Source organism: Podarcis filfolensis (genome assembly GCF_964270895.1).
Source record: "Podarcis filfolensis genome assembly, contig: HAP1_SCAFFOLD_61, whole genome shotgun sequence".
Lineage (NCBI taxonomy): Eukaryota > Metazoa > Chordata > Lepidosauria > Squamata > Lacertidae > Podarcis > Podarcis filfolensis.
In genome coordinates, this window is record NW_028149499.1 from 112479 (window position 1) to 135051 (window position 22573).

A 22573-nucleotide genomic window follows, 5' to 3' on the forward strand; every position below is an offset into this window, starting at 1 on the left:
GAAATGAAAAAGGTATTTAAATATACCTTCCTGAAGAAACCAGAGGCCTTTCTTCTGGGCATAGTCGGCCAATTGGTACCAAAGAAGGATAGAACTTTCTTTATGTATGCTACAACAGCAGCAAGAATACTCATCGCAAAGTATTGGAAGACACAAGATTTACCCACCCTGGAAGAATGGCAGATGAAGGTGATGGACTATATGGAACTGGTGGAAATGACTGGCAGAATCCGAGACCAGGGAGAAGAGTTGGTGGAAGAAGATTGGAAGAAATTTAAAGACTATCTGCAGAAACATTGTAAAATTAATGAATGTTAAAATGATGCTGGATTGAAATTAAGCGGCATTAGCAACAAGGTTAATAAGAATATGTAAAAATGGATTGATAATGGATGAAAATATATAGATATAATATGTCGAGATATAGAGTTAAGATAATTGAAAGAGGGTAAGGATTTGCTGAACTGATTATGTGAATGGGAATACAAAAAAGGGAGGTGTGAGGAGGTCAGGGAAATAAGCAAACAAAATTCAAGATATGGGAAAAAATGGATTTGTTTTTAATTTTCTTTATGTATTTTTTCTGTGTTTTGTATTCTCTTTTTTCTGTGTTTTTGTATTTTTTGTATTTTTCTTTTTTCTTTCTTTTTATTCTGTAATTTTCTGTTTCTTGTAAAATCTAATAAATATTTTATATATAAAAAAAGGTCAACAATTCTGGAACTCTGGGGAACCTTTCCTAAAAAAGTCAACAACTTTGGGGTTCCCTCCCCCTTAAAAAAGGTCATGAACTCTGGGGAACGGGGGGAGGGGCGCCGGAGGGATCTTTGCACCATGGCGCCAGCTATGCTTAAGACGGCCCTGCGTATACCCCCACCAAAATTATTTCTTCTCTGCCTTTTGTCAATTGTATTCCTAATATTCTTCCTTTGTCACCTTTAAGTAGGATTTTTGCATCTATCTTTTGATATATATATATATATATATATATATATATATATATATATATAACTATTCCTCTCTTTTTGGAAACATCTGAAGCTATGTATTCTGTTCCTAATTTCTTATCTATCAAAACACTGTCATGTTTCTTTGCTATATGTGTTTCCTGGAGACCAATGACATCCTAATTTTTCTTTCTTAAGATATGTTCAGTTTTCTTCCTTTTTACCTTATTGTTCAAACCATTGATGTTCCACGATATAATGTTCAAATTCATGAATTTTTATTAGACACAAAGTCAAATATCAACATCAAATATGGAACTGCACTTAAGTACAATAATATAGTTGTGGGAAACTCTACTTCTTTTATTATCCTCCTGGACTTTCCTGTCCTTCTCTTTCTCCCCCCCCCCCCCAATTTTGTATTGGTTTTCACATTTATCACATAAAAAAGAAACAAGAAAAAAGAAAAACATTACAATACACAAAAACAAATAAAAACACATAAAGAAGAATTTCTACTTCCAAATCCTAGTTTCATTTCATTGATAACTGACTTCCTCGAATTCCCTCTACCTGAATTTCATTATATCACCTGTTTAGCAGTTCTCCAAATTCATATTTCTAATAATATTTTGTAAAAAATAATATTTATGAAGAGTTTAAAGATTACAACAAAAAAAGAAAAAGAATTAAACAAAACAATACAATACAAAAACAAAAGCACTACATATACATAACAAAACAAAACATAAACAAAAACACATCAAATACTTTCAAAATCTTATCTTTTGTTTACTTGTTTCAACGACCTCCTTGCACCTCCCTTTTTTGTATTCCACTTCAATTAACTGTTTCAGCAAATCCTTTCCATCTTCCTCAGTTTTCTGTCCTATAATTTATATTAACACATTCTAACCTTATTTTTCCCTTTAATCCATTAACAATCTATTTGTACTTAATTCTTTATAACATTTCTGCTAAAGCCATATAACTTCATTCCAACAGCTTTCTAACATTCATTAATTTTACAATGTTTCTAATAATATTAACTTCTTTCATTTACTAACAACTTCTCCTTTATTAATATTCTAATCCTTAATGCTTATTAACAACATATACTTATTCTACTCCTAAGTCTAATTATTACTTCCAAGAAATTTCTCTTTATCTTATATTACAATATTTAGCTAAATAGTCTTTAAATTTCTTCCAGTCCTCTTGTGTCTCCTCTTCTTTCTGGTCACGGATTCTTCCAGTCAGGCCGGCCAGCTCCAAAAAGGTTCAACATCTGCCATTCTTCTATTGTTGGTATCTCTTGTGATTTCCAATTTTTGACTAATAAAAGTCTTGCCACTGTAGTGGCATACAAAAACAGTCTAACATCTTTTTTGGGCAATTCCAGTCCTATTATTCCAAGTAGAAAGGCTTCTTTTTTTTAATAAATGTATTTTTCAACATTTCTTTCAACTCATTATATATCTTTTCCAAGAAGTCTTTCACCTTAGGACACGTCCACCACATATGATAGAAAGTACCTCCTTTTCCTTTGCATTTCCAAGACAAGTTATGATTTGTATGATACATCTTTGCTAATTTCACTAGGGTTAAGTACCATCTATACAGCATTTTCATAATATTTTCTTTTAATACAGTACATGCAGTAAACTTAACCCCTTTCTTCCACAGCCTTTCCCTTTCTGCCAACATTATATTGTGTCCAACATCTCTTGCCCAATCTATCATCACAGATTTAACTTGTTCGTCCTTTGTATGCCATTCTAACAACAAATTATACATTTTAGAGAGATTTTTAACATTGGTATCTAACAATTCCGTTTCCAATTTAGATTTTTCTGTTGCAAAACCATTTTTCTTATCAAATTTATATAGTTCATTAATCTGATAACATTGTAACCATCCATCCAATTTATCTTTAATTTTATCAAATGGTCTTAATTTAAATTCTTCATTATCTTTCACTAGTAAATCAGCATATTTCAACCATTTACTCTCCATATTCAACTTTTTCGGTGCGTTTGCTTCCATTGGTGAAAACCATCTGGGTGTTTTCCTTTCCAAGAGAGCTTTATATCTTATCCATACATTATATAAAGGTTTTCTAATTACATGATTTTTAAAACCTTTATGAGCCAATATCTTGTCATCCCATAAGTATGCATGCCAACCAAATACATTGTCAAATCCTTCCAAATCTAACACATCAGCATTATCTATTTGAATCCATTCCTTAATCCAGCAGAAAGCTGCTGCCTCAAAATAAATCTTCAAATCTTGCAGGAAAAATCCATCTCTCTCTTTTGCATCTGTTAATATTTTATCTTTAATACTGGGGTTTTTCCCCTGCCAGATAAATTTAGACAATGCTTTCTGCCATTCTTTAAAACGTCTAACACTGTCAATAATTGGTAAAGCTTGGAATAAAAACATCTTTGGCAATACGTTCATCTTAACCACTGATATTCGGCCCATTAACGACAATTTTAAATTTGACCAGATCTCAAGTTCTCTCTTAATTTCATTCCATAGTTTCTCATAATTATCTTTATATAAATTCAAATTTTTCACTGATAAATTCACACCCAAATATTTCACTTTCTGCACAAAAACAAGGCCTATCTTTCCTGAAGGATTTTTCTCTCCTCATTATCTAAGTTTTCCCCCCAACACTTTGGTTTTGCTCTTATTTAACTTGAATTCTGCTACTTGTCTGAACTCCTGAATCAGCTCCAGTGCTTTCACTGCACTGGAGTCTGGGTCTTCTAAAGTTAACACCAGATCATCAGCAAAGGCTTTTAACTTACAGTGGTACCTCGGGTTACATACGCTTCAGGTTACATTCACTTCAGGTTACAGACTCCACCAACCCAGAAATAGTGCTTCAGGTTAAGAACTTTGCTTCAGGATGAGAACAGATCGTGCTCCGGCGGCGTGGCAGCAGCAGGAGGCCCCATTAGCTAAAGTGGTGCTTCAGGTTAAGAACAGTTTCAGGTTAAGTACGGACCTCCGGAACAAATTAAGTACTTAACCCGAGGTACCACTATATATTGTTTAGAGCCTACTGTTATTCCTTTAACCTCCTCCTCTTTTCTTAGCATATTTCGCAAAAGCTCCAGGACCGAAATAAAAAGCAGAGGGGAAAGTGGGCACCCTTGCCTGGTTCCTTTCTAAATTCTAATTTCTTCTGAAACCACATTATTAACTATAATTTTAGCTTTTTGTTCAAAATAGATCGCATTAATACCATTTAAAAATTCTTGTCCAACCTCAATACTTTCTAAATTCCTTTTCATAAAATTCCATGAAACATTATCAAAGGCCTTCTCAGCATAAATAAACATTAACATCGCTTTAGAGTTTTTTTTTAACATCCAACCTTTCTAACACATCGATTATATTCCTAATATTATCTTTCATATGTCTCCCAGGCAGAAATCCTGCCTGATCCTTGTGAATATAATCTGTTAGCACCTTCTTCAACCTATTGGCCAAAAGGTTAGCAAAAATTTTGTAATCCACTTTGAGTAGTGAGATTGGTCTATAATTTTTCACGTTGGATCTATCTTGATCTGGTTTTGGCATCAGGGTTATAAAAGCTTCTTTCCAGGTTTCAGGTGCTTTGTCCCCTCTTAATATCTTGTTGCATACATCCATCATTGGCTGAATAAGCTAATCTTTCAGGGTCTTATAGTACTTTGCTGACAAACCATCTGGCCCTGGTGCTTTGCCTAGCTGCATCTCATTTATTGCATTCTCAGCCTCTTGTCTTGTAATCAATCCATTAAGCAGGATCTTTTTACTTTAGGGAATTTTTTGCAATCCATTTAAATTGCTCAATTTTATCTTTATCTTCTTTTCCACTTTTATACAGCTGTTTATAATACTTCTGAAAGCATCTTCTTATCTCTACAAGGTTCTCCACAGACTTTCCTTCTGATACAATATTAGTAATAGTACTTTGTTTCTGTCTCTTTTTTAATTGCCAAGCAAGCAGTTTTCCACATTTATTTGCAGATTCAAAATTCCTTTGTCTCATCATCCTTATTTTCCATTCTATTTCCTGGTTTATATTCTGGGAATACTGAATCTGTAAAGCTTTAATTTCCTTTTGGATCTGCAGGTTCTTTGGGTTACATCTCAAATTCTTCTATCTTTTAATTGAGACAAAATATTGTCTATTTTCTTATTCCATATCTCAAAGTAATCTTTAAGAGTCTTTTGGGCTTTCCCAGTTGTCTGTTCATTCCTCAACAAATCATCATTCATTCTCCATCTGAAGGATCCCTGCAGAAATATTTTCATTTCCAATAACACAGCATTATGATCAGAGTCTGGGCATATTTCAACTTTGGTTACTCTGGGAACAATGTCTCTGGATATCCATAAATAGTCATTTCTTGAGAGTGATTGATTTGCATCGGAATTGAATGTGAAGGCTTTTTCTGCTGGATTTCTCACTCTTCATATGTCTGACAGATCAAATTTGTCCACCATTTCAAAAAAGACCTTTGGTAGTCTGCCAGAATTCATAACTTTCTGTCTCTGTGTTCTATCCATAAGCATTGATGCGACACCATTCAAATCTCCCATCAAAATCAATTTGTAATCCATATAATCCAGAAGTCTTGTTTCCAGATTCTTAAAAAATTCCGCTTTGCCATCATTTGGTGCATAAATTCCCAAGAGCAAATATTTCTCGCCTTGTGCCTTGACTTCTACTGCAATATATCTTCCCTCCTCATCTTTAAACATTTTAGGATTCCATTTTACTTTAATAGAAGACCACTCCTCTTTTCTTCACTTTGTCCGATGAAATGAATTCCTGTCCAAGTCTCTTATTCTGAAGTACTTTTCTATGTAATCTGGTGACATGAGTTTCTTGCATGAGAGCCAGTGTGGTGTAGTGGTTAAGAGCGGTAGTCACCTAATCTGGGGAACCGGGTTCGTGTCAAGTCACCCAGTCACAGTCCATAAAATTTTTAGTACGCAGGCAGCAGCAGGCAGCTCAGCAGCTCCCCCCTTTCAAAGTCCTGTTCTTTTTACTCTGCTTATTCTTTTTTTAAAACCACCACAATAAGCTCAAACACTACGGAGCGGCATCTTGCCGTTAAACTAAGGAGTGTTGGGATTGGCTGTCCTTTCTTGGTATTAGTTGACATTTTTATTTCTTCTCTATATAAACACTGATGTCAGGATACAGGAAGCTTCTGATTCTAAGCAGTTGCCAGGGTTGGAAGATGGCCCAGATCAAAGAGAGGGGAGGTTGTCATGGAAACACTCTCCCAGAATGTAGGTGAAAGGCCAAACTCCACAGATAGCCTCTCAGAAATGGCTGGCCAGCCTTTGAGTATTCAAGAGCGGGGGGGGGGGGGACAGGAAAAAGGATGCGATTCGTCACAGAGTATGAAGAGAAGGTTCCTCCCACGTTGCATTTGTAGGATGAAACGTGACACTGAGAACTTAGTTGAGTCATCATCATAATGGCAACCAGCTCACGGGAGAGGAGCTCCTGGTAATCTGTTCTTTTCTTGGAATAAAACCAACTTTATAAATGAACTGCACTCATCCGCGACTCACTGCCATCACAACTTACTATCCCTATATATACAGTGGTTCCCTCTAGGTACACACAGGGCTGGTGTGTTCTTCAAGCTATCCTATTTGTCGATCCCGCCCACAGAGGTATTTTCGCTCTGAGAGATCGGGGGGTGGGTAGTGCTTAAGCGCCCCATATTTAATGTTTAATAACAATTACTGAGTGCTGGGTGGATTCCTACAACAGTATTAAAAATACATGTATTCAATAAACATTGGCCACATGTTATAAAAGGAATACGGACTGTGTTCCCCCACCTTTTGGATACTTAAATTGTGATGCCCAGAATTGAACACAGTGTTCTAGGTGAGGCCTGACCAAGGCAGAATAAAGTGGTACTATTCCTGCCCTTGATCCGATTCTGCCTTCTGCCACATTGGCCTCCGCTCCCCATTTGGTGTCGTCTGCAAATGGGATGAGCATCCCCTCAGTTCCTTCATCCAAGTCATTTTTAAAGACGCTGAACAACAACGGGCCCAGGACAGAACCCTGCAGCACCCCACTGGTCACTTTTCCCCAGGATGAGGAGGAACCATGAAGGAGTCCTCTTTGGGTTTGGTCAGTCAAATCCACCTAACAGTTACCTCATTCAGCTCACATATTACCAGCTTCCACGTAAATATTTCATGGGGGCACTTTGTCAATAGCCTTACTGAAATCAAGATGCACTATTTCCACAGCTCTCCCCTGATCAACAAAGTTTGTAACTCCATCCAAAAAAAGGGGAGGAGAGATTTCTCTGGCTTTACTTGTTTTTGAGAAAGCCATGCTTTCATCTAGTATGTTTATATTGTGAAATCTTCAGACGAAGGGACATAAATTTTAAAGATGAAAATAAATAAGGATATTGACAAGCTGGAACATGTGCAAAGGAAGGCGATTTATGTCTTTATTTAGTTTGTATAATACTCGACCCAGTAGCGCTGAATCAAATAAAATATTGGTGGTGGGATCAGGCCGCCTAGCACAATCAATCACATGATGCATGCATGCCATTGGAATGTCAATGCCTACCAACTGGGGGGGTGGCCCCCTCAAATGTTTTATTGGGGGGCAAAGACCCCTCGGCCTCTAAGGGTAGGCTCCTAATCCCTGTTCCCAGATGTCGGAGGACGGTTACAACATAAAAGCACAATATAAAAACACAATACACATCTGTAACCCCACTCCCCACCACATTTGAAAAGGACATTACATGTCAATCAGCCAAAGGCCTGGTTTAAAAGGTGCTGATTTGCCTGTCTCCTAAAGCTGTATAATGGTTTTTCCAACCTTTGTATGGATTCTTTGATGGGAAGTGAGAGAGTAGCTCCGACTAAAGCTCTTTCCACATTCCACACACTGATAGGGTTTCTCCCCTGTATGAATTTTTTGATGGGAAGTGAGAGAGGATCTATTAGTGAAGTTCTTCCCACATTCTACACACTGATAGGGTTTCTCCCCTGTATGAATTCTGTGATGCTTAGTGAGATCACAGCTCTGACTGAAGCTCTTTCCACATTCCACACACTGATAGGGTTTCTCTCCTGTATGAATTCTCTGATGGGAAGTGAGAGATGCACTATGACTGAAGCTCTTTCCACATTCCACACACTGATATGGTTTCTCCCCTGTATGAATTTTGTGATGGGAAGTGAGATGGGCGCTCTGACTGAAGCTCTTTCCACATTCCACACATTGATACGGTTTCTCCCCTGTATGAATTTTGTGATGGGAAGTGAGAGAGGAGCTCCTCCTGAAGCTCTTTCCACATTCCATGCACTGATAGGGTTTCTCCCCTGTATGAATTTTTTGATGGGAAGTGAGAGAGGAGCTCCTCCTGAAGCTCTTTCCACATTCCACACACTGATATGGTTTCTCCCCTGTATGAATTTTGTGATGTGAAGTCAGACTTTGGCTCCGACTGAAGCTCTTTCCACATTCCACACACTGATAGGGTTTCTCTCCTGTATGAATTCTCTGATGGGAAGTGAGAGATGCACTATGACTGAAGCTCTTTCCACATTCCACACACTGATAGGGTTTCTCCCCTGTATGAATTCTGTGATGCTTAGTGAGATCACAGCTCTGACTGAAGCTCTTTCCACATTCCACACACTGATAGGGTTTCTCTCCTGTATGAATTCTCTGATGGGAAGTGAGAGATGCACTATGACTGAAGCTCTTTCCACATTCCACACACTGATATGGTTTCTCCCCTGTATGAATTTTGTGATGGGAAGTGAGATGGGCGCTCTGACTGAAGCTCTTTCCACATTCCATACACTGATATGGTTTCTCCCCTGTATGAATTTTTTGATGGGAAGTGAGATCGTAGCTCTGACGGAAGCTCTTTCCACATTCAACACAGTGATATGGTTTCTCCCCTGTATGAATTTTTTGATGGGAAGTGAGAGAGGATCTATCAGTGAAGTTCTTCCCACATTCCACACATTGATATGGTTTCTCCCCTGTATGAATTTTGTGATGGGAAGTGAGAGAGGACCTCTGACTGAAGCTCTTTCCACATTCCATGCACTGATAGGGTTTATCACCTGTATGAATTCTTTGATGGGAATTGAGAGTGTCTATCCTACTGAAGCTCTTTCCACATTCCACACACTCATAGGGTTTATCACCTGTATGAATTCGTTGATGGGAAGTCAGACTTTGGCTGTGACTGAAGCTTTTTCCACATTCCACACACTGATAGGGTTTCTCCCCTGTATGAATTTTTTGATGGGAAGTGAGAGAGGAGCTCTTCCTGAAGCTCTTTCCACATTCCACACACTGATATGGTTTCTCCCCTGTATGAATTCTGTGATGTGAAGTCAGACTTTGGCTGTGACTGAAGCTCTTTCCACATTCCACACACTGATAGGGTTTCTCCCCTGTATGAGTTCTTTGATGGGAAAAGAGAGAGTCTCTCCGACTAAAGCTCTTTCCGCATTCCACACACTGATAGGGTTTCTCTCCTGTATGAATTTTTTGATGGGAAAAGAGAGAGGATCTATCAGTGAAGTTGTTCCCACATTCCACACACTGATAGGGTTTCTCCCCTGCATGAATTTTCTGATGGGAAGTGAGATGGGAGCTCTGACTGAAGCTCTTTCTGCATTCCACACACTGATAGGGTTTCTCTCCTGTATGGATTCTCTGATGCCTAGTGAGATGGCCTCTCTGACTAAAGCTCTTTCCACATTCCACACACTGATAGGGTTTCTCCCCTGTATGAATTATCTGATGCTTAGTGAGATTGGAGTTCTGACTGAAGCTCTTTCCACATTCCATGCACTGATAGGGTTTCTTTCCAATGAGATTTCTTTGATGGGATGTAGAATGGGAGCTCTGACTGAAGCTTTCTCCACACTCCAAATTTTTCCGTGGCTTCTCCTCTGGAGATTTTGCTGTGGTCACCCTTGCTCTCGATTTCCAATTCATCTCAATCTGCAATGGAGGCAAAAAGGGATTAGAGCCTCAGGAACAAATGAAGAACTGAAGGGAGTTTTGGGTGTCTTCATTAGCTTTGTTGTTTGTCATTAACTAACATATTTATTATTAGATTTTGATGGTTGTTGAATGTTGCTGTTTTGATATACAGTAGTGGCCAAAATTGTAGAAGACTTTTGGGAGAAGGTGTATTTCAGAGGTTTGATGGCTTATAACACCGGCTCATAACACCACTTCTTTTGTAGTAATATCGTGAAATTATTTATCAATGGAAAGATAATATAATCAAAAATGTAATGCAACAAAAGTGTTCAATTATGTGTATTCAATCAAAAGTTATAGCCAAATAACCAGAAAAAGGAATCACAACTTGCTTAGGATGACTTTTGTCAGTGTTACTGGTAGGTAGCCATGTTGATCTGCCTTAGTCGAAACAAAATAAAAAATTCCTTCCAGTAGCACCTTAGAGAGCAACTAAGTTTGTTATTGGTAGGAGCTGGTATCTGAAGAAGTGTGCGTGCACATGAAAGCTCATACCAATAACAAATTTAGTTGGTCTCTAAGGTGCTACTGGAAGGAATTTTTTTATTTTGTTTTGTCAGTGTGTTATGTGATTGCTATCAAGTTGTTGTTGGTTCTTTTGTGTTCTTTCATTTAGCGAGTTTGCCGAACATAATAAATTTTTTTAATGGCACAAAGAGTTGACTGGACACCAAGAAAGAAATGTAAAATAGTACTATTAAGTGAAGAAGGTTATAGTTATGGAGAAATTAGAAGCAAGATTGGGGGAAACGTAACAAAAGCTGGCCTTTCTATATTTTTGAAGAGGTATAAGGAGACTCAGTTACTACAAAATCAGACTGGTAAAGGCACAACAGCAAGTGACGATCGAAAATGGAGAGACTATGCCTACGTGTCAGAAGAAAATCATCTGGGTGTCTACAAGATGTCATGGCGCAATGTAATGTGAAGTTGAGTGCAAGGACTGGTCTAAATGCTAGAATTCTAAGGAAAAGGCCATTGTTATCTCTCAAGCAAAGGTTGAAAGATTAAACTGGACTAAAACCCATGTTAACTGGACAGCAGAACAATGGGACAGTGTTGTTTGGGGTGATGAGACCCAAATCTCCTTGCTTGGTACTGATGGCATGAAATATGTGAGGAGAAGAATTGAGATTTGCATCAGGGGTTGGCAATCAGTGGCCCATGGGCCAAAAGCGGCCCACGGGAGTCGTTCAACTGGCCCACAAGCTGCTCCCCGAACTGAGCCATCTGCTCAGCACATTCCCACGTCCTGCGCTAAACCGGCGCGGTGCGGCGCAGCGGCGCGCAGCACAGCACAGGGACTCACTTCTGCAGTGCCGGAAATCACTTCTGCGGAGATGCACACGGCAGAGATCGCGCTCACACGCGCGATCTGACCCACGGATCCGGTTTGTGGGAGTGAAGTGGCCCAGACGGGGTAAGGCTTGCCGACCCGATTTATATCCTACTTGCATTACACCGACCATGAAACACCCAGATAGTGTGATGATCTGGGGTTGTATGATAGCAAAAGGTGTGGGCAGAATTTGTGTCATCAAAGGGAATGTAAATTCTCTAAAATACATAAATGAACTACTAGAGCCCAAACTGAAGCGTTCTGCATGTGATCTTTTCCCAGATACTGAACCTTTCTATTCTGTTTGTTTGTTTGTTTTCTATTTCAGCATGATTCAGCTCCATGTCATGTTGCTGGATCCCTTCAAGTCGGGTTTCAGGCCTCACCATGGGACTGAAATTCCCTTGGTCATGTTGGGATACTGCCAGGGAGACAGAGTCCATCAAGACCCCACGTTGTCTCCGTTGCGATCCATCGACCTCCCGTAGACATGCAGTATCATTCAATTAGCGACACGAGCTCCAGAAATAGCTTGCCACATTCCAGAGCTGGTGTACGCTCTATCAGCAGATAATGCACAGCAAAAGATGCACGCAGGAGAGCATTATTTACAATTTTATTCAGCGTTGGTCAGAACAAAGAAAACATGACTGCCTGCTTCGGTGTCTCAGGCACAGAGAGAGAAACGAAAGTAATAGACAAAACATAAACTTCCTGTGAACAGGAAATACGCAGACTCTGTGACTCACAAAGCCTGCTCCCTTTTCAGGTGGAACGGAAATATCCTAACAGGTCACACTGTCAATGATCTCCGGCGGGCTAGGGGTGTCCTAGTTCTGCTGGATCTCTCAGCGGCCTTTGACACCATTTTTGTTAATTAAGACCCTTTTATGCTTTTTTGCAATATGTGTCTCTTGGAGACAGATTATATCCAATTTCTGTTTTGCTATTACATGTTCAATCCGAGGTCGTCTGGCTCCAGAATTTAAGCCGTTAACATTCCAACTCAATAATTTAAGATTGGCCATTTCCAGAGTCAGTTACAATATCTGTTTTCCCTGAAGCCGCCTCTTCTAGTGCAAGTTGTTCTAAGGCTTTCTTTTGCTCAGATCTGGGGTCTCCCCTGTCTTGTTTGGGATCTAATTCTCTCCTATTTTTATCCAGGAATTCTCTCGCCTGAAATTCTGATGTCAGCTTATATCTTCATGTATGTAAAGGAGATACCCTCAGGAAATTCCAATTTGTATCTGATGGCGGCTCTCCTAAGAGCCGTTGTCAAAAATCGGTATTTTGTTCCTCTTAATCTCAATTTCAGAGGAATTTCTCTAAAGATGTCTATTTTCTGTCCAGCAACCACGAGATCATTTTCAAAGCTATTCTGAAGGATTGCATCCTTCACTTTTTTTGTCACTAATGTTAACAAAATGTCTCCTGGACGGTTCCGCTCTCTGATCAATAATTCTATCCTGGTTTCACATTATTACAGCTGCAGAACTAAAAAACTTGCTTCACTCCATGGGAAAGTGTTTTAAGGCCAGAATTAAAGCTAAAGTTTCCCGAACTAAGTATTAATTGACATGGTGAGAATTTCTGTTAGAAGATTGGCAGATGAAAATGATGGACTTTGCAGATGTGGTGACGCTGACAGGAAAAATTCAAAACCATAGAATAGAATCATAGAATCATAGAGTTGGAAGAGAAGACGAGGGCCATCGAGTCCAACCCCCTGCCAAGCAGGAAACACCATCAGAGCACTCCTGACATATGGTTGTCAAGCCTCTGCTTAAAGACCTCCAAAGAAGGAGACTCCACCACACTCCTTGGCAGCAAATTCCACTGTCGAACAGCTCTTACTGTCAGGAAGTTCTTCCTAATGTTTAGGTGGAATCTTCTTTCTTGTAGTTTGGATCCATTGCTCCGTGTCCGCTTCTCTGGAGCAGCAGAAAACAACCTTTCTCCCTCCTCTATGTGACATCCTTTTATATATTTGAACATGGCTATCATATCACCCCTTAACCTCCTCTTCTCCAGGCTAAACATGCCCAGCTCCCTTAGCCGTTCCTCATAAGGCATCGTTTCCAGGCCTTTGACCATTTTGGTTGCCCTCCTCTGGACACGTTCCAGTTTGTCAGTGTCCTTCTTGAACTGTGGTGCCCAGAACTGGACACAGTACTCCAGGTGAGGTCTGACCAGAGCAGAATACAGTGGCAGCACAACCAGCACAATTAAGTATTCCAAAAGGGTTGGAGTAAATTTATACGATATCTGAAAGATTATTGTAAGCAATTAACATCACTAGCAGGGTTGTCTGAAGACTTGTGATGAGAAATTTTCTACCTTTCTATATTTAAATTTTAAGCCATTCTGCAATGAGTGTAATAGGAAATGGAAAATGTACAAATTGCAATGATATAAAGGTTAATTTTGAAAGCCATGAGGTGGCAGGGAAGGAAGTTGACGCTCCAAAGAGCCAGGGTGGTATAGCGGATAATGATGATGCAAATGTACAATATTAAATGGAGAATAATTTTAAAAATTATATATATAAGAAAAAAGTGTAATTTGCTGCTCAAGGTTTATTTTGGGGGTGTTAGGTTCCCAGGTGTTGGAGGGAGTGCTGCTGAGCTCTGTGGAAATGTATGAGGTTTGTCACATAGAGGTATTTTTTGAATTTCCAGGCAGATAGGACGATCCCACAGGGAGCCTTACCAAGAGAGGCCACGATCCCACGATTCTCCTCCATGATGCCCTTGTGCAGAGCTCTGTGGTCAGGATCCAGCAACGCCTACTCCTCTTCAGTGAAACAAACAGAGATGTCTTCAAAGCAAACTGGACCCTAAAAGAAAAAGGGAAAATGTTCTCCTCTGAAACAGGATCAATATGATCTGCTACACAATGCTCTGTTCTTTCCTTCCTCTTAATTGCTGTGTTGTTTCAGTAGGATTGCTTTGCTGCACATTTTAATTATGGATGCTTATTTTAACGCTTTAATGGAATTCTTTTATTCTATGCTTTTTTAAAAAAAGATATTTATTAAGATTTTCCATTTTATACAAACCAAAAAGAAAAAGAAAAAAGAGAAAAAAAATTAAAAAGAAAAAATATTAAAAACACATAAATTTCATATCATATTTTCCAATAACGTATTTCCTTGACCTCCTCATACCTCCCCTTCTAGTATTCTAGTTCAAATTGTTCATCCAGCAAATCCTTATCTCATAGCATTACTGCTATAAACCTTATTTTCAATCCATCTTCTTAAATTATTGTAACTTATACTTTTACTTATGTACAAAAAAGAACTGTTTTTTCATATTCTTTTGTATCATTACAGCTGATAACCCCTTAATTTCAATCCAACATCACTCAGTGTTCCTTAATGTTACAATATTTTTGCAAATAGTCTTTGAATTTCTTCCATTCTTCTTCTGCCGATTCTTCTCCCTGGTCACGGATTCTGCCAGTCAATTCTGCCAGTCCCATAAAGTCAATCAATTTTGTCTGCCATTCTTCCAGAGTGGGTAGATCTTGCGTCTTCCAATACTTTGCAATGAGTATTCTTGCTGCTGTTGTAGCATACATAAAGAAAGTTCTATCCTTTTTTAACACCAATTGGCCGACCATGCCCAGGAGAAAGGCCTCTGGTTTCTTCACAAAGGTATATTTAAATACCTTTTCAATTCATTATAAATCATTTCCCAGAAAGCCTTAATCTTTGGGCACGTCCACCAAAGGTGAAAAAAAGTACCTTCAGTTTCTTTACATTTCCAACATTTATTATCGGGCAAATGGTAAATTTTTGCAAGCTTGACTGGGGTCATTGTACCACCTATATATCATTTTCTTTTTTTTCTTTTTTTAAATTATAAATTTTTATTCATATTTGCACATATATCCAGAAAAAACATAAACAAAAAATCCACCACATACCTTATACAAATTATATCCACTTCACAAATCATAAATAAAATACATAACTGAACTAGTCTCAACTGAGCCTTGGACTTCCCTCCACTCCTTTGGTAAGTATTGAATAAATTATATAGTCGCGTACTTTTTAACTCTTTTACATAGGCCTTTCCCGCTGTTAGAGTTATTTCAACCCCGCCAGTGTCACCTGAGATTTAGATTCCATATACATTAAATATTTCTTCCAATTATCATGAAATTTCTGTTCGTCTTGGTCCCTTACTCTTCCTGATATTCTGTCGAGCTCAGCATAATTTATCATTTTAACCTGCCAATCACTTATGTTAGGTATTACTTCTAATTTCCAATTTTGTGCTAACATAATTCTTGCAGCTGTCGTAGCATATAGAAACAAGGTCTTGTCTTCTTTTTTAATTTCTTTACTGACCATTCCTAACAAAAAAGCTTCTGGCTTTTTGGGAAATGTATATTTCAAGATTTTTTTAAGTTCATTATAAACCAATTCCCAAAAGCCTCTCACTTTGCAACACGACCACCACATATGGTAGAGGTCACCTTCTACCTCTCTACATTTCCAGCATCTTTTATCCTTCAACTTATAAATCTTCGCTAATTTCACTGGTGTATGATACCACCTGTAGATCATTTTCCACAGGTTTTCCTTTAGTGCCGTGCATGCCGTAAATCTCATATTCTTGTTCCATAGTTCCAACCACCTCTCAAAGTCGATGTTATATCCAATATCTATCGCCCACTTAGTCATAGCCTCCTTCACCTCCTCATCTTTTGTATACCACTCCAGCAAAATATCATACATCCTTGACAGTGTTTTGTTCTTACCTTCTATAACTTCTACATTAAATTTAGATTTTTTATCTTCAAATCCTACTTTCTTTTTGTCTTCTTTTAGCAGATCATTTACTTGGTGGTATTGCAACCACCCTGTAAATAAATGTTTGATCTCTTCATATGGTCTAAGTTTAATCCCTTTATCTGTCTTCCAAGTTAGTTCTTCATAGGTGGCATTCTTCCCTTCCATGTTTATTTTTTTTATAGTTAACACCTCTATTGGTGAAATCCACCAAGGTGTCTTCCTTTCCAATATATTTTTATTTCTTTCCCATACTTGGAATAGTGGTCCCCTAAAAATATGATTTAGAAAGCCTCTATGAACTTTCACCTTTTCGTACCACAGGTACGAGTGCCACCCGTACCTGTTATCGAAACCTTCCAAGTCCAAGATGTCCCTATTTTCCAATCTTATCCAATCCTTCAGCCACAATAAACACGCCGCTTCATAATATAAACTTAGATCCGGTAGAGAGAATCCCCCTCTTTCTTTTTTGTCCACCAATATTTTCATTTTTATTCGTGGTCTTTTGCCTTGCCAGATGTATCTCGCTAAGGCTCTTTGCCACTCTTTACACTGCTTTAGACCTTTTAGTACCGGAATGGTTTGGAACAAAAATAACATTCTGGGGAGAACGTTCATTTTGATAACTGCTATCCTCCCCAGAAAAGATAACCTCAATCTCTCCCAGATTTCAAGATCTTTCTTAATATTCTTCCAAGTGACTTCATAATTATCCTTATATAGGTTAATATTTTTCGCTGATATCCACACTCCAAGATAATTCACTTTCTTTGCTGTCATAATTCCCATCTTTTGTTCTAGTTCTACAATATCTTCCTTAGTTAGATTTTTAGTCAACATTTTAGTCTTATTTTTATTAATCTTGAGGCCTGATACCGCTCCAAACTCTTCAAATTTTTGCAAGGCTTCTTTCATACTATTTTTTGGGTCTTCTAGAGTTAATACAATATCATCCGCGAAAGCTTTTATCTTATGTTCTTTAATCCCTACCTTAATCCCTTTCACTTCCACTGCCTCTCTCAGTCTCTTAGTAAGTACTTCAAGTACTGTTATAAATAACAGAGGAGACAGGGGGCAGCCTTGTCTAGTCCCTTTAGATATGTCAAAAAATTCTGATGTTGAGTTATTTATTATTAGCTTAGCTTTTTGTTCATTATAGATAGCTTCTATACCTTTTCTAAACCTTTCACCCAGCCCCATCGTTTTTAGATTTTCTGTCAGGAAGCACCAAGAAACGTTATCAAAGGCCTTTTCGGCATCAATGAAAATCAAAGCGGCTTGTTTGTCTATTCTAGTTTCCAAATATTCAATGATATCTATCACATTTCTTACATTGTCCTTCAATTGTCTCCCTGGAAGGAAGCCCGTTTGATCTTTATGGATTCTGTTATTTAATACTTTTTTTAATCTTTCTGCCATTACATCCGCAAACAGTTTATAGTCGTTATTTAATAATGAAATTGGCCTATAGTTTTTCACCTCTAAGGCATCCACATCTTTTTTAGGAATTAATGTAATATAGGCTTCCTTCCAGGTATTCGGGGTCTTCCCTTCTTTTAAAGTATTGTTCATCACTTCACATAGGGTTGGGCTTATTTGATCACTTAGTACTTTATAATATTTGGCTGACAGACCATCTGGCCCCGGCGCTTTACCGATTTTCATCTTTGATATTGCCTTCCTTACCTCCTCCTCTGTAATCAGCTGATTTAATAATTCTTTTTCTTCGGTTGATATCTGTTGTAAATGATGTTCTTTCAGATAGCGTTCTATATCATAGCCTGTCTCCTTACCTCTTTTATATAAATCCTTATAGTATTTCTGAAACAACCTTTTTATTTCATTTGGGTCTTCCACTATCTTATCTCCATCCCTTATCCTACAGATCATATTTTGTTTTTTCCTTTCTCTTAGTTGCCAGGCCAAGTATTTCCCTATTTTATTAGCGGATTCAAAACTCTTGCTGCTGTTGTAGCATACATAAAGAAAGTTCTATCCTTTTTTAACACCAATTGGCCGACCATGCCCAGGAGAAAGGCCTCTGGTTTCTTCACAAAGGTATATTTAAATACCTTTTCAATTCATTATAAATCATTTCCCAGAAAGCCTTAATCTTTGGGCACGTCCACCAAAGGTGAAAAAAAGTACCTTCAGTTTCTTTACATTTCCAACATTTATTATCGGGCAAATGGTAAATTTTTGCAAGCTTGACTGGGGTCATTGTACCACCTATATATCATTTTCATAATATTTTCTTTTAAGGCATTACATGCCGTAAATTTCATACCTGTGGTCCACAACTGTTCCCAGTCAGCAAACATGATGTTATGTCCAACATCTTGTGCCCATTTAATCATAGCAGATTTAACCGTTTCATCCTTGATAGTATCTTAGTTTTGGGTTCTAAAAGTTCTGTTTCCAGTTGGATTTTCCCACCTGGAAGCCAATTTTCTTGTCCAAATTATAAGCCTCCATTATCTGAAAATAATGAAGCCAGTCTCGCACCTTATCTTTTAGTTTCTCAAAGCTCTGCAATTTCAATTTGTCACCTTCTTGTTCCAAAATCTCCCAATATTTTGGCCACTTGGCCTCCATATTGAGCTTTTTCTGAGCCTTCGCTTCCATTGGTGATAACCACCTTGGGGTTTTGTTTTCAAGTAAGTCTTTATATCTTGTCCAAACATTAAACAATGCTCTTCTGACAATATGATTTTTAAATGCTTTATGAGCTTTAACCTTGTCATACCACAGATATGCATGCCACCCAAAAACATTGTTAAAACCTTCTAGATCCAAAATGTCTGTGTTCTCAAGAAGTAGCCAATCTTTCAACCAGCAGAATGCTGCTGATTCAGAGTAAAGTTTAAAGTCTGGCAGGGCAAATCCACCCCTTTCTTTTGCATCAGTTAATATCTTAAATTTTATTCTTGGCTTCTTGCCCTGCCAGACAAATTTAGAAATATCTTTCTGCCACTTCTTGAAACAGTCCATCTTGTCCACAATTTGCAATGTTTGAAACAAAAACAACATTCTAGGCAATACATTCATCTTTATAGCTGCAATTCGACCCATCAAGGAAAGCTTCAAATTTGTCCAAATTTCTAAAGGGGAGGAGTGGGGGGCAGGATCCATTTTGCAGCGGATGGGGCTGGCTAGGTAAATCCTGGACATTATTTGTTCTCGTCTGTCCGCTGCTTAGAAGCCTATTTTAGCACTCAGTGATGAATATAGAAATAAAACAAGCCTAGTTTGGATGGCCATCTGTCTTGGAGGATCTAGCTGAGACTCCTGCAATGCAGGGGGTTGGTCTTGATGACCCCTGGGGTCCCTTTCAACTCTAGGATTCTATGAAAACTGCAACTACAGATGAATCCTACTGGCAATATTCAGAAGGCTGGTGTCACAGAGTTATCTGGGCAGGAAATCCCACACTTCACAGCTGGAGTTAACTCTCTATCAGCAAGAACACGATATTCACAGACTTGGCTGAGTTTCAGGCCGAATGAGAAGAGCAGCTCATTCCCAGAGGGTCTGTCACTTTGCATTTCTTAGTGCAGAAAGTATGGATCTGATATTGATCTTTTCTATTCTAGTTAGTTCAAGAGGGTTCCGGAAGCTTCTCTGAATAAAAGAAACAAGCAGAAGGTTCCTGATGTTTGGGTTATTCCTTCAGAGAAGCTGAGTACAGCTGGGTTAAAGTGGTTCTGTCATCTCTTCTGTCAAGGTCATGCTGACTATAAGAAGAGGCCAGAAGGAGCCTGGGTTTCTCTCTCTCTCTCTCTCTCTCTCTCTCTCTCTCTCTCTCTCTCTTCCTTCTGGTGTTCTGTACATAGTATGCTGAGTGATAAGGTTTAGACTTATTATAAGTTAAGTTTAAGTCTGCTGCAACTGGATTTCTTATACACAAGGGCAATCCTGAACATTTTGGATTTGGGACCATTATGCTCATTTTCCTTCAGTAGCAGTAAAGCTCTGCTGGATGATAAATAATTGCCTCTGGTCTATTTCGGGGGAATCCTGCAATGTGTTTAGGTTTCACTCTGCTAACTATACATTGGAGTTCTGCTCTGGGTCAATATTGAGCAGAATTCCCTGAGCCTCTTCCTCCATGAAATCAGTTGCTGAGAGTGAAGGCCCCTGGCTCCCCACAGCTTTCCAAGTCCCCTCCGCTCTGGGGTTCAAACGATCCAACAGTGCAGCCTGCCTTTGCTCCTCCATTTTCAGACGTCTCCTGGCTGTGGGAGACAAGCAGGGAGGGGGGCTTCTGGCAGAAGGAAAGGGAGCCAGGGTCTTTTGCCTCACCATCCCCACTACTGACTCCCTGTTGTTACTCACCTTGGGGGGGGGGAGTGTCCCCGGATTCATTGAAAAATATCTGGTAACCATACTCTAGCCCTCCTAGAAGGAAGATTGCAATGCAAAATGTGGAGGCAACTGAAGGGATTTATGTGATGTGAATCAGCCTGGTTTCTCCTGCCTTCCAGTAAATAATAATAATAATAATACTGCATGCCAAGCAGATGCTCTTGGTTCTCCATATTTCACTAGCCTTTCAACGTTATTCTATTAGCAACTGTGGAGATTCCGCCTGCCTCTTTCGAAAGGAGAAAACTCAACTGATTAAAGGATTTGAGGTGATGTATCATTTGTATACTTTTTATGAGTTCTATGTTTTCAGTGTTCCTGAGATCTTTTGATGAAGGGTGGTATATCAATTCAATTAACAACAACAACATCTAATATTATTATTATTTATACCCCGCCCACCTGTCTGGTCTTCCCCAGCCACTCTGGGAGGCTTCCAACAAAATATTAAAATACAGTAATCCATCAAATATTAAATGCTTCCGTAAAGTAAATGCATGAATTTGGAACTGACTGACAAAGGAGTCATTTGCATCTTGTGAAAAATGGATGCTTGGCTCTGGTGGGGGTCCTCACCCGGGGGTCCTCAGGAGTTGCTCTCCCCCCACCCCCACTCCCCTGCTTCTGTCTCCTTTTCTTGCACTTGGATTCTCTGCCACTCTCAAGACAGACTCCTGGGGTGGGGTCCCTTTTTCTTTGCTCTGAGGGCCAGGTGTGTAACTGGACAACCCCCTGAGGGCCAAGTGGGTGGAGCCAAAGACATCTCCCTTCAAATATAGGCAGCTAATTTATTATTATTATTCCCTTAGATGGCTTAACACACACACAGCCATTGATGCCCAGGTCCCTGGAGGCTCAGTGAGTAGCAGCGCCCATTTCCGGCTGGTTTTCCAGCTACAATCACTTTGGGACGGAGAGGATGTGGTCCTGGGATGCCATGCTCTGGGTGCGAGGGGATGGCTGCCGTGGCCTCCGTGGGGAGCTGCCCTGGGAGACACTGGGAAACTGGTCCCCAATGCAGCAGCCAGACTATGGCCTGGGATCCCGCTCTTTATTCCTGGCCTTTCTCTCCCACCTTTTTTTTTGGGGGGGGGGCTAGTCCACCTCCTCGTCCAGCTTTGGAAAACCATTTGCACCTGTTCCCTCTGTTGTGCAGTGACGCTGAGCGACGTCACACAGAGTTAAAGTCCCAGGGACTCCTTTGTTTAAAGAAGGGAGATTTCGGGGGGGGGGGCAAAGGCCAGGTGAGTTTGGGATCCTCTGATCTCCAGGAAGGAGAGCGTTGCAGACCTGGCCCCTCCCTGATCAGGCCCCCCAGGCCCCCTCCCCTGCTGCAGCCCTGGGACCCCCACCAGATCCCAGAGAGAGAGGAGACTCACCAGATCCCAGGAGGGGAGAGCGAGGCAGCCCTTGCAGGAGAGACACTGGGGAGGGAGGGGCCTTGGCTCTGGAGGACTCGGCCCCCTCTGGCTTCCTGTCCTCTCTAGGAAGGCAGCTCAGATCCCTTTAACCCTTGCAAAGCCGAGTCCCCCAGCTCAGCCCTCTCTCGCTCTCTCCATCCTTGCACAATCCCAGAATTGGGCTCTGAGAAGAGAAGCCTCCCTGGCAAAGACCCTGATGCTGGGAAAGAGAGGAGGCCTGGCGTGAAGCAGGAAACCTCATCCTGTCCTCTCTAGGAAGGCAGCTCGGTTCCCTTTAACCCTTGCAGTGCCGAGTCCCCCCAGCTCAGCCCCCCCCTGCATTGCACACTCACGTGGCCAGGGCAGAACTCTGATTTCTATTCATTTCTGTTCTTTTTAATGGCTCTAAGGGGGCAGCTGCCCCCTGGCTCCGCCTTTGGCTCTTGGCTGGGCTCTGAGCATCTCCCTCGGTCCCTTTGGCGGGGGGGCCTTTGGCTCTTGGCTGGGCTCTGAGCATCTCCCTCAGTCCCTTTGGCGGGGGGGGCTTTGGCTCTTGGCTGGGCTCTGAGCATCTCCCTCGGTCCCTTGGGGGGGCCTTTGGCTCTTGGCTGGGCTCTGAGCATCTCCCTCAGT

At 40.0% G+C, this 22573-nt stretch overlaps 2 protein-coding genes across 5 annotated transcripts in view; one reads left to right on the forward strand and one right to left on the reverse strand.

Moving 5' to 3' along the window:
* LOC310754978 (uncharacterized protein) overlaps positions 1–22573 on the forward strand; it is a gene marked incomplete at its 5' end in the record, with an annotated part of 118521 nt that overhangs the window by 71794 nt on the left and 24154 nt on the right. The window lies entirely within an intron of this gene.
* Positions 1204–22027, reverse strand: LOC310754979 (uncharacterized protein). Its single transcript, XM_083631646.1, has 5 exons — positions 21893–22027; positions 14081–14235; positions 6032–9987; positions 1977–2447; positions 1204–1568 (listed from the first exon to the last, which is right to left on the reverse strand). Exon 3 carries the CDS (start codon positions 9979–9981, stop codon positions 7807–7809), a length of 2175 nt encoding a protein of 724 aa, XP_083487772.1. The 5' UTR covers positions 9982–9987; positions 14081–14235; positions 21893–22027; the 3' UTR covers positions 1204–1568; positions 1977–2447; positions 6032–7806.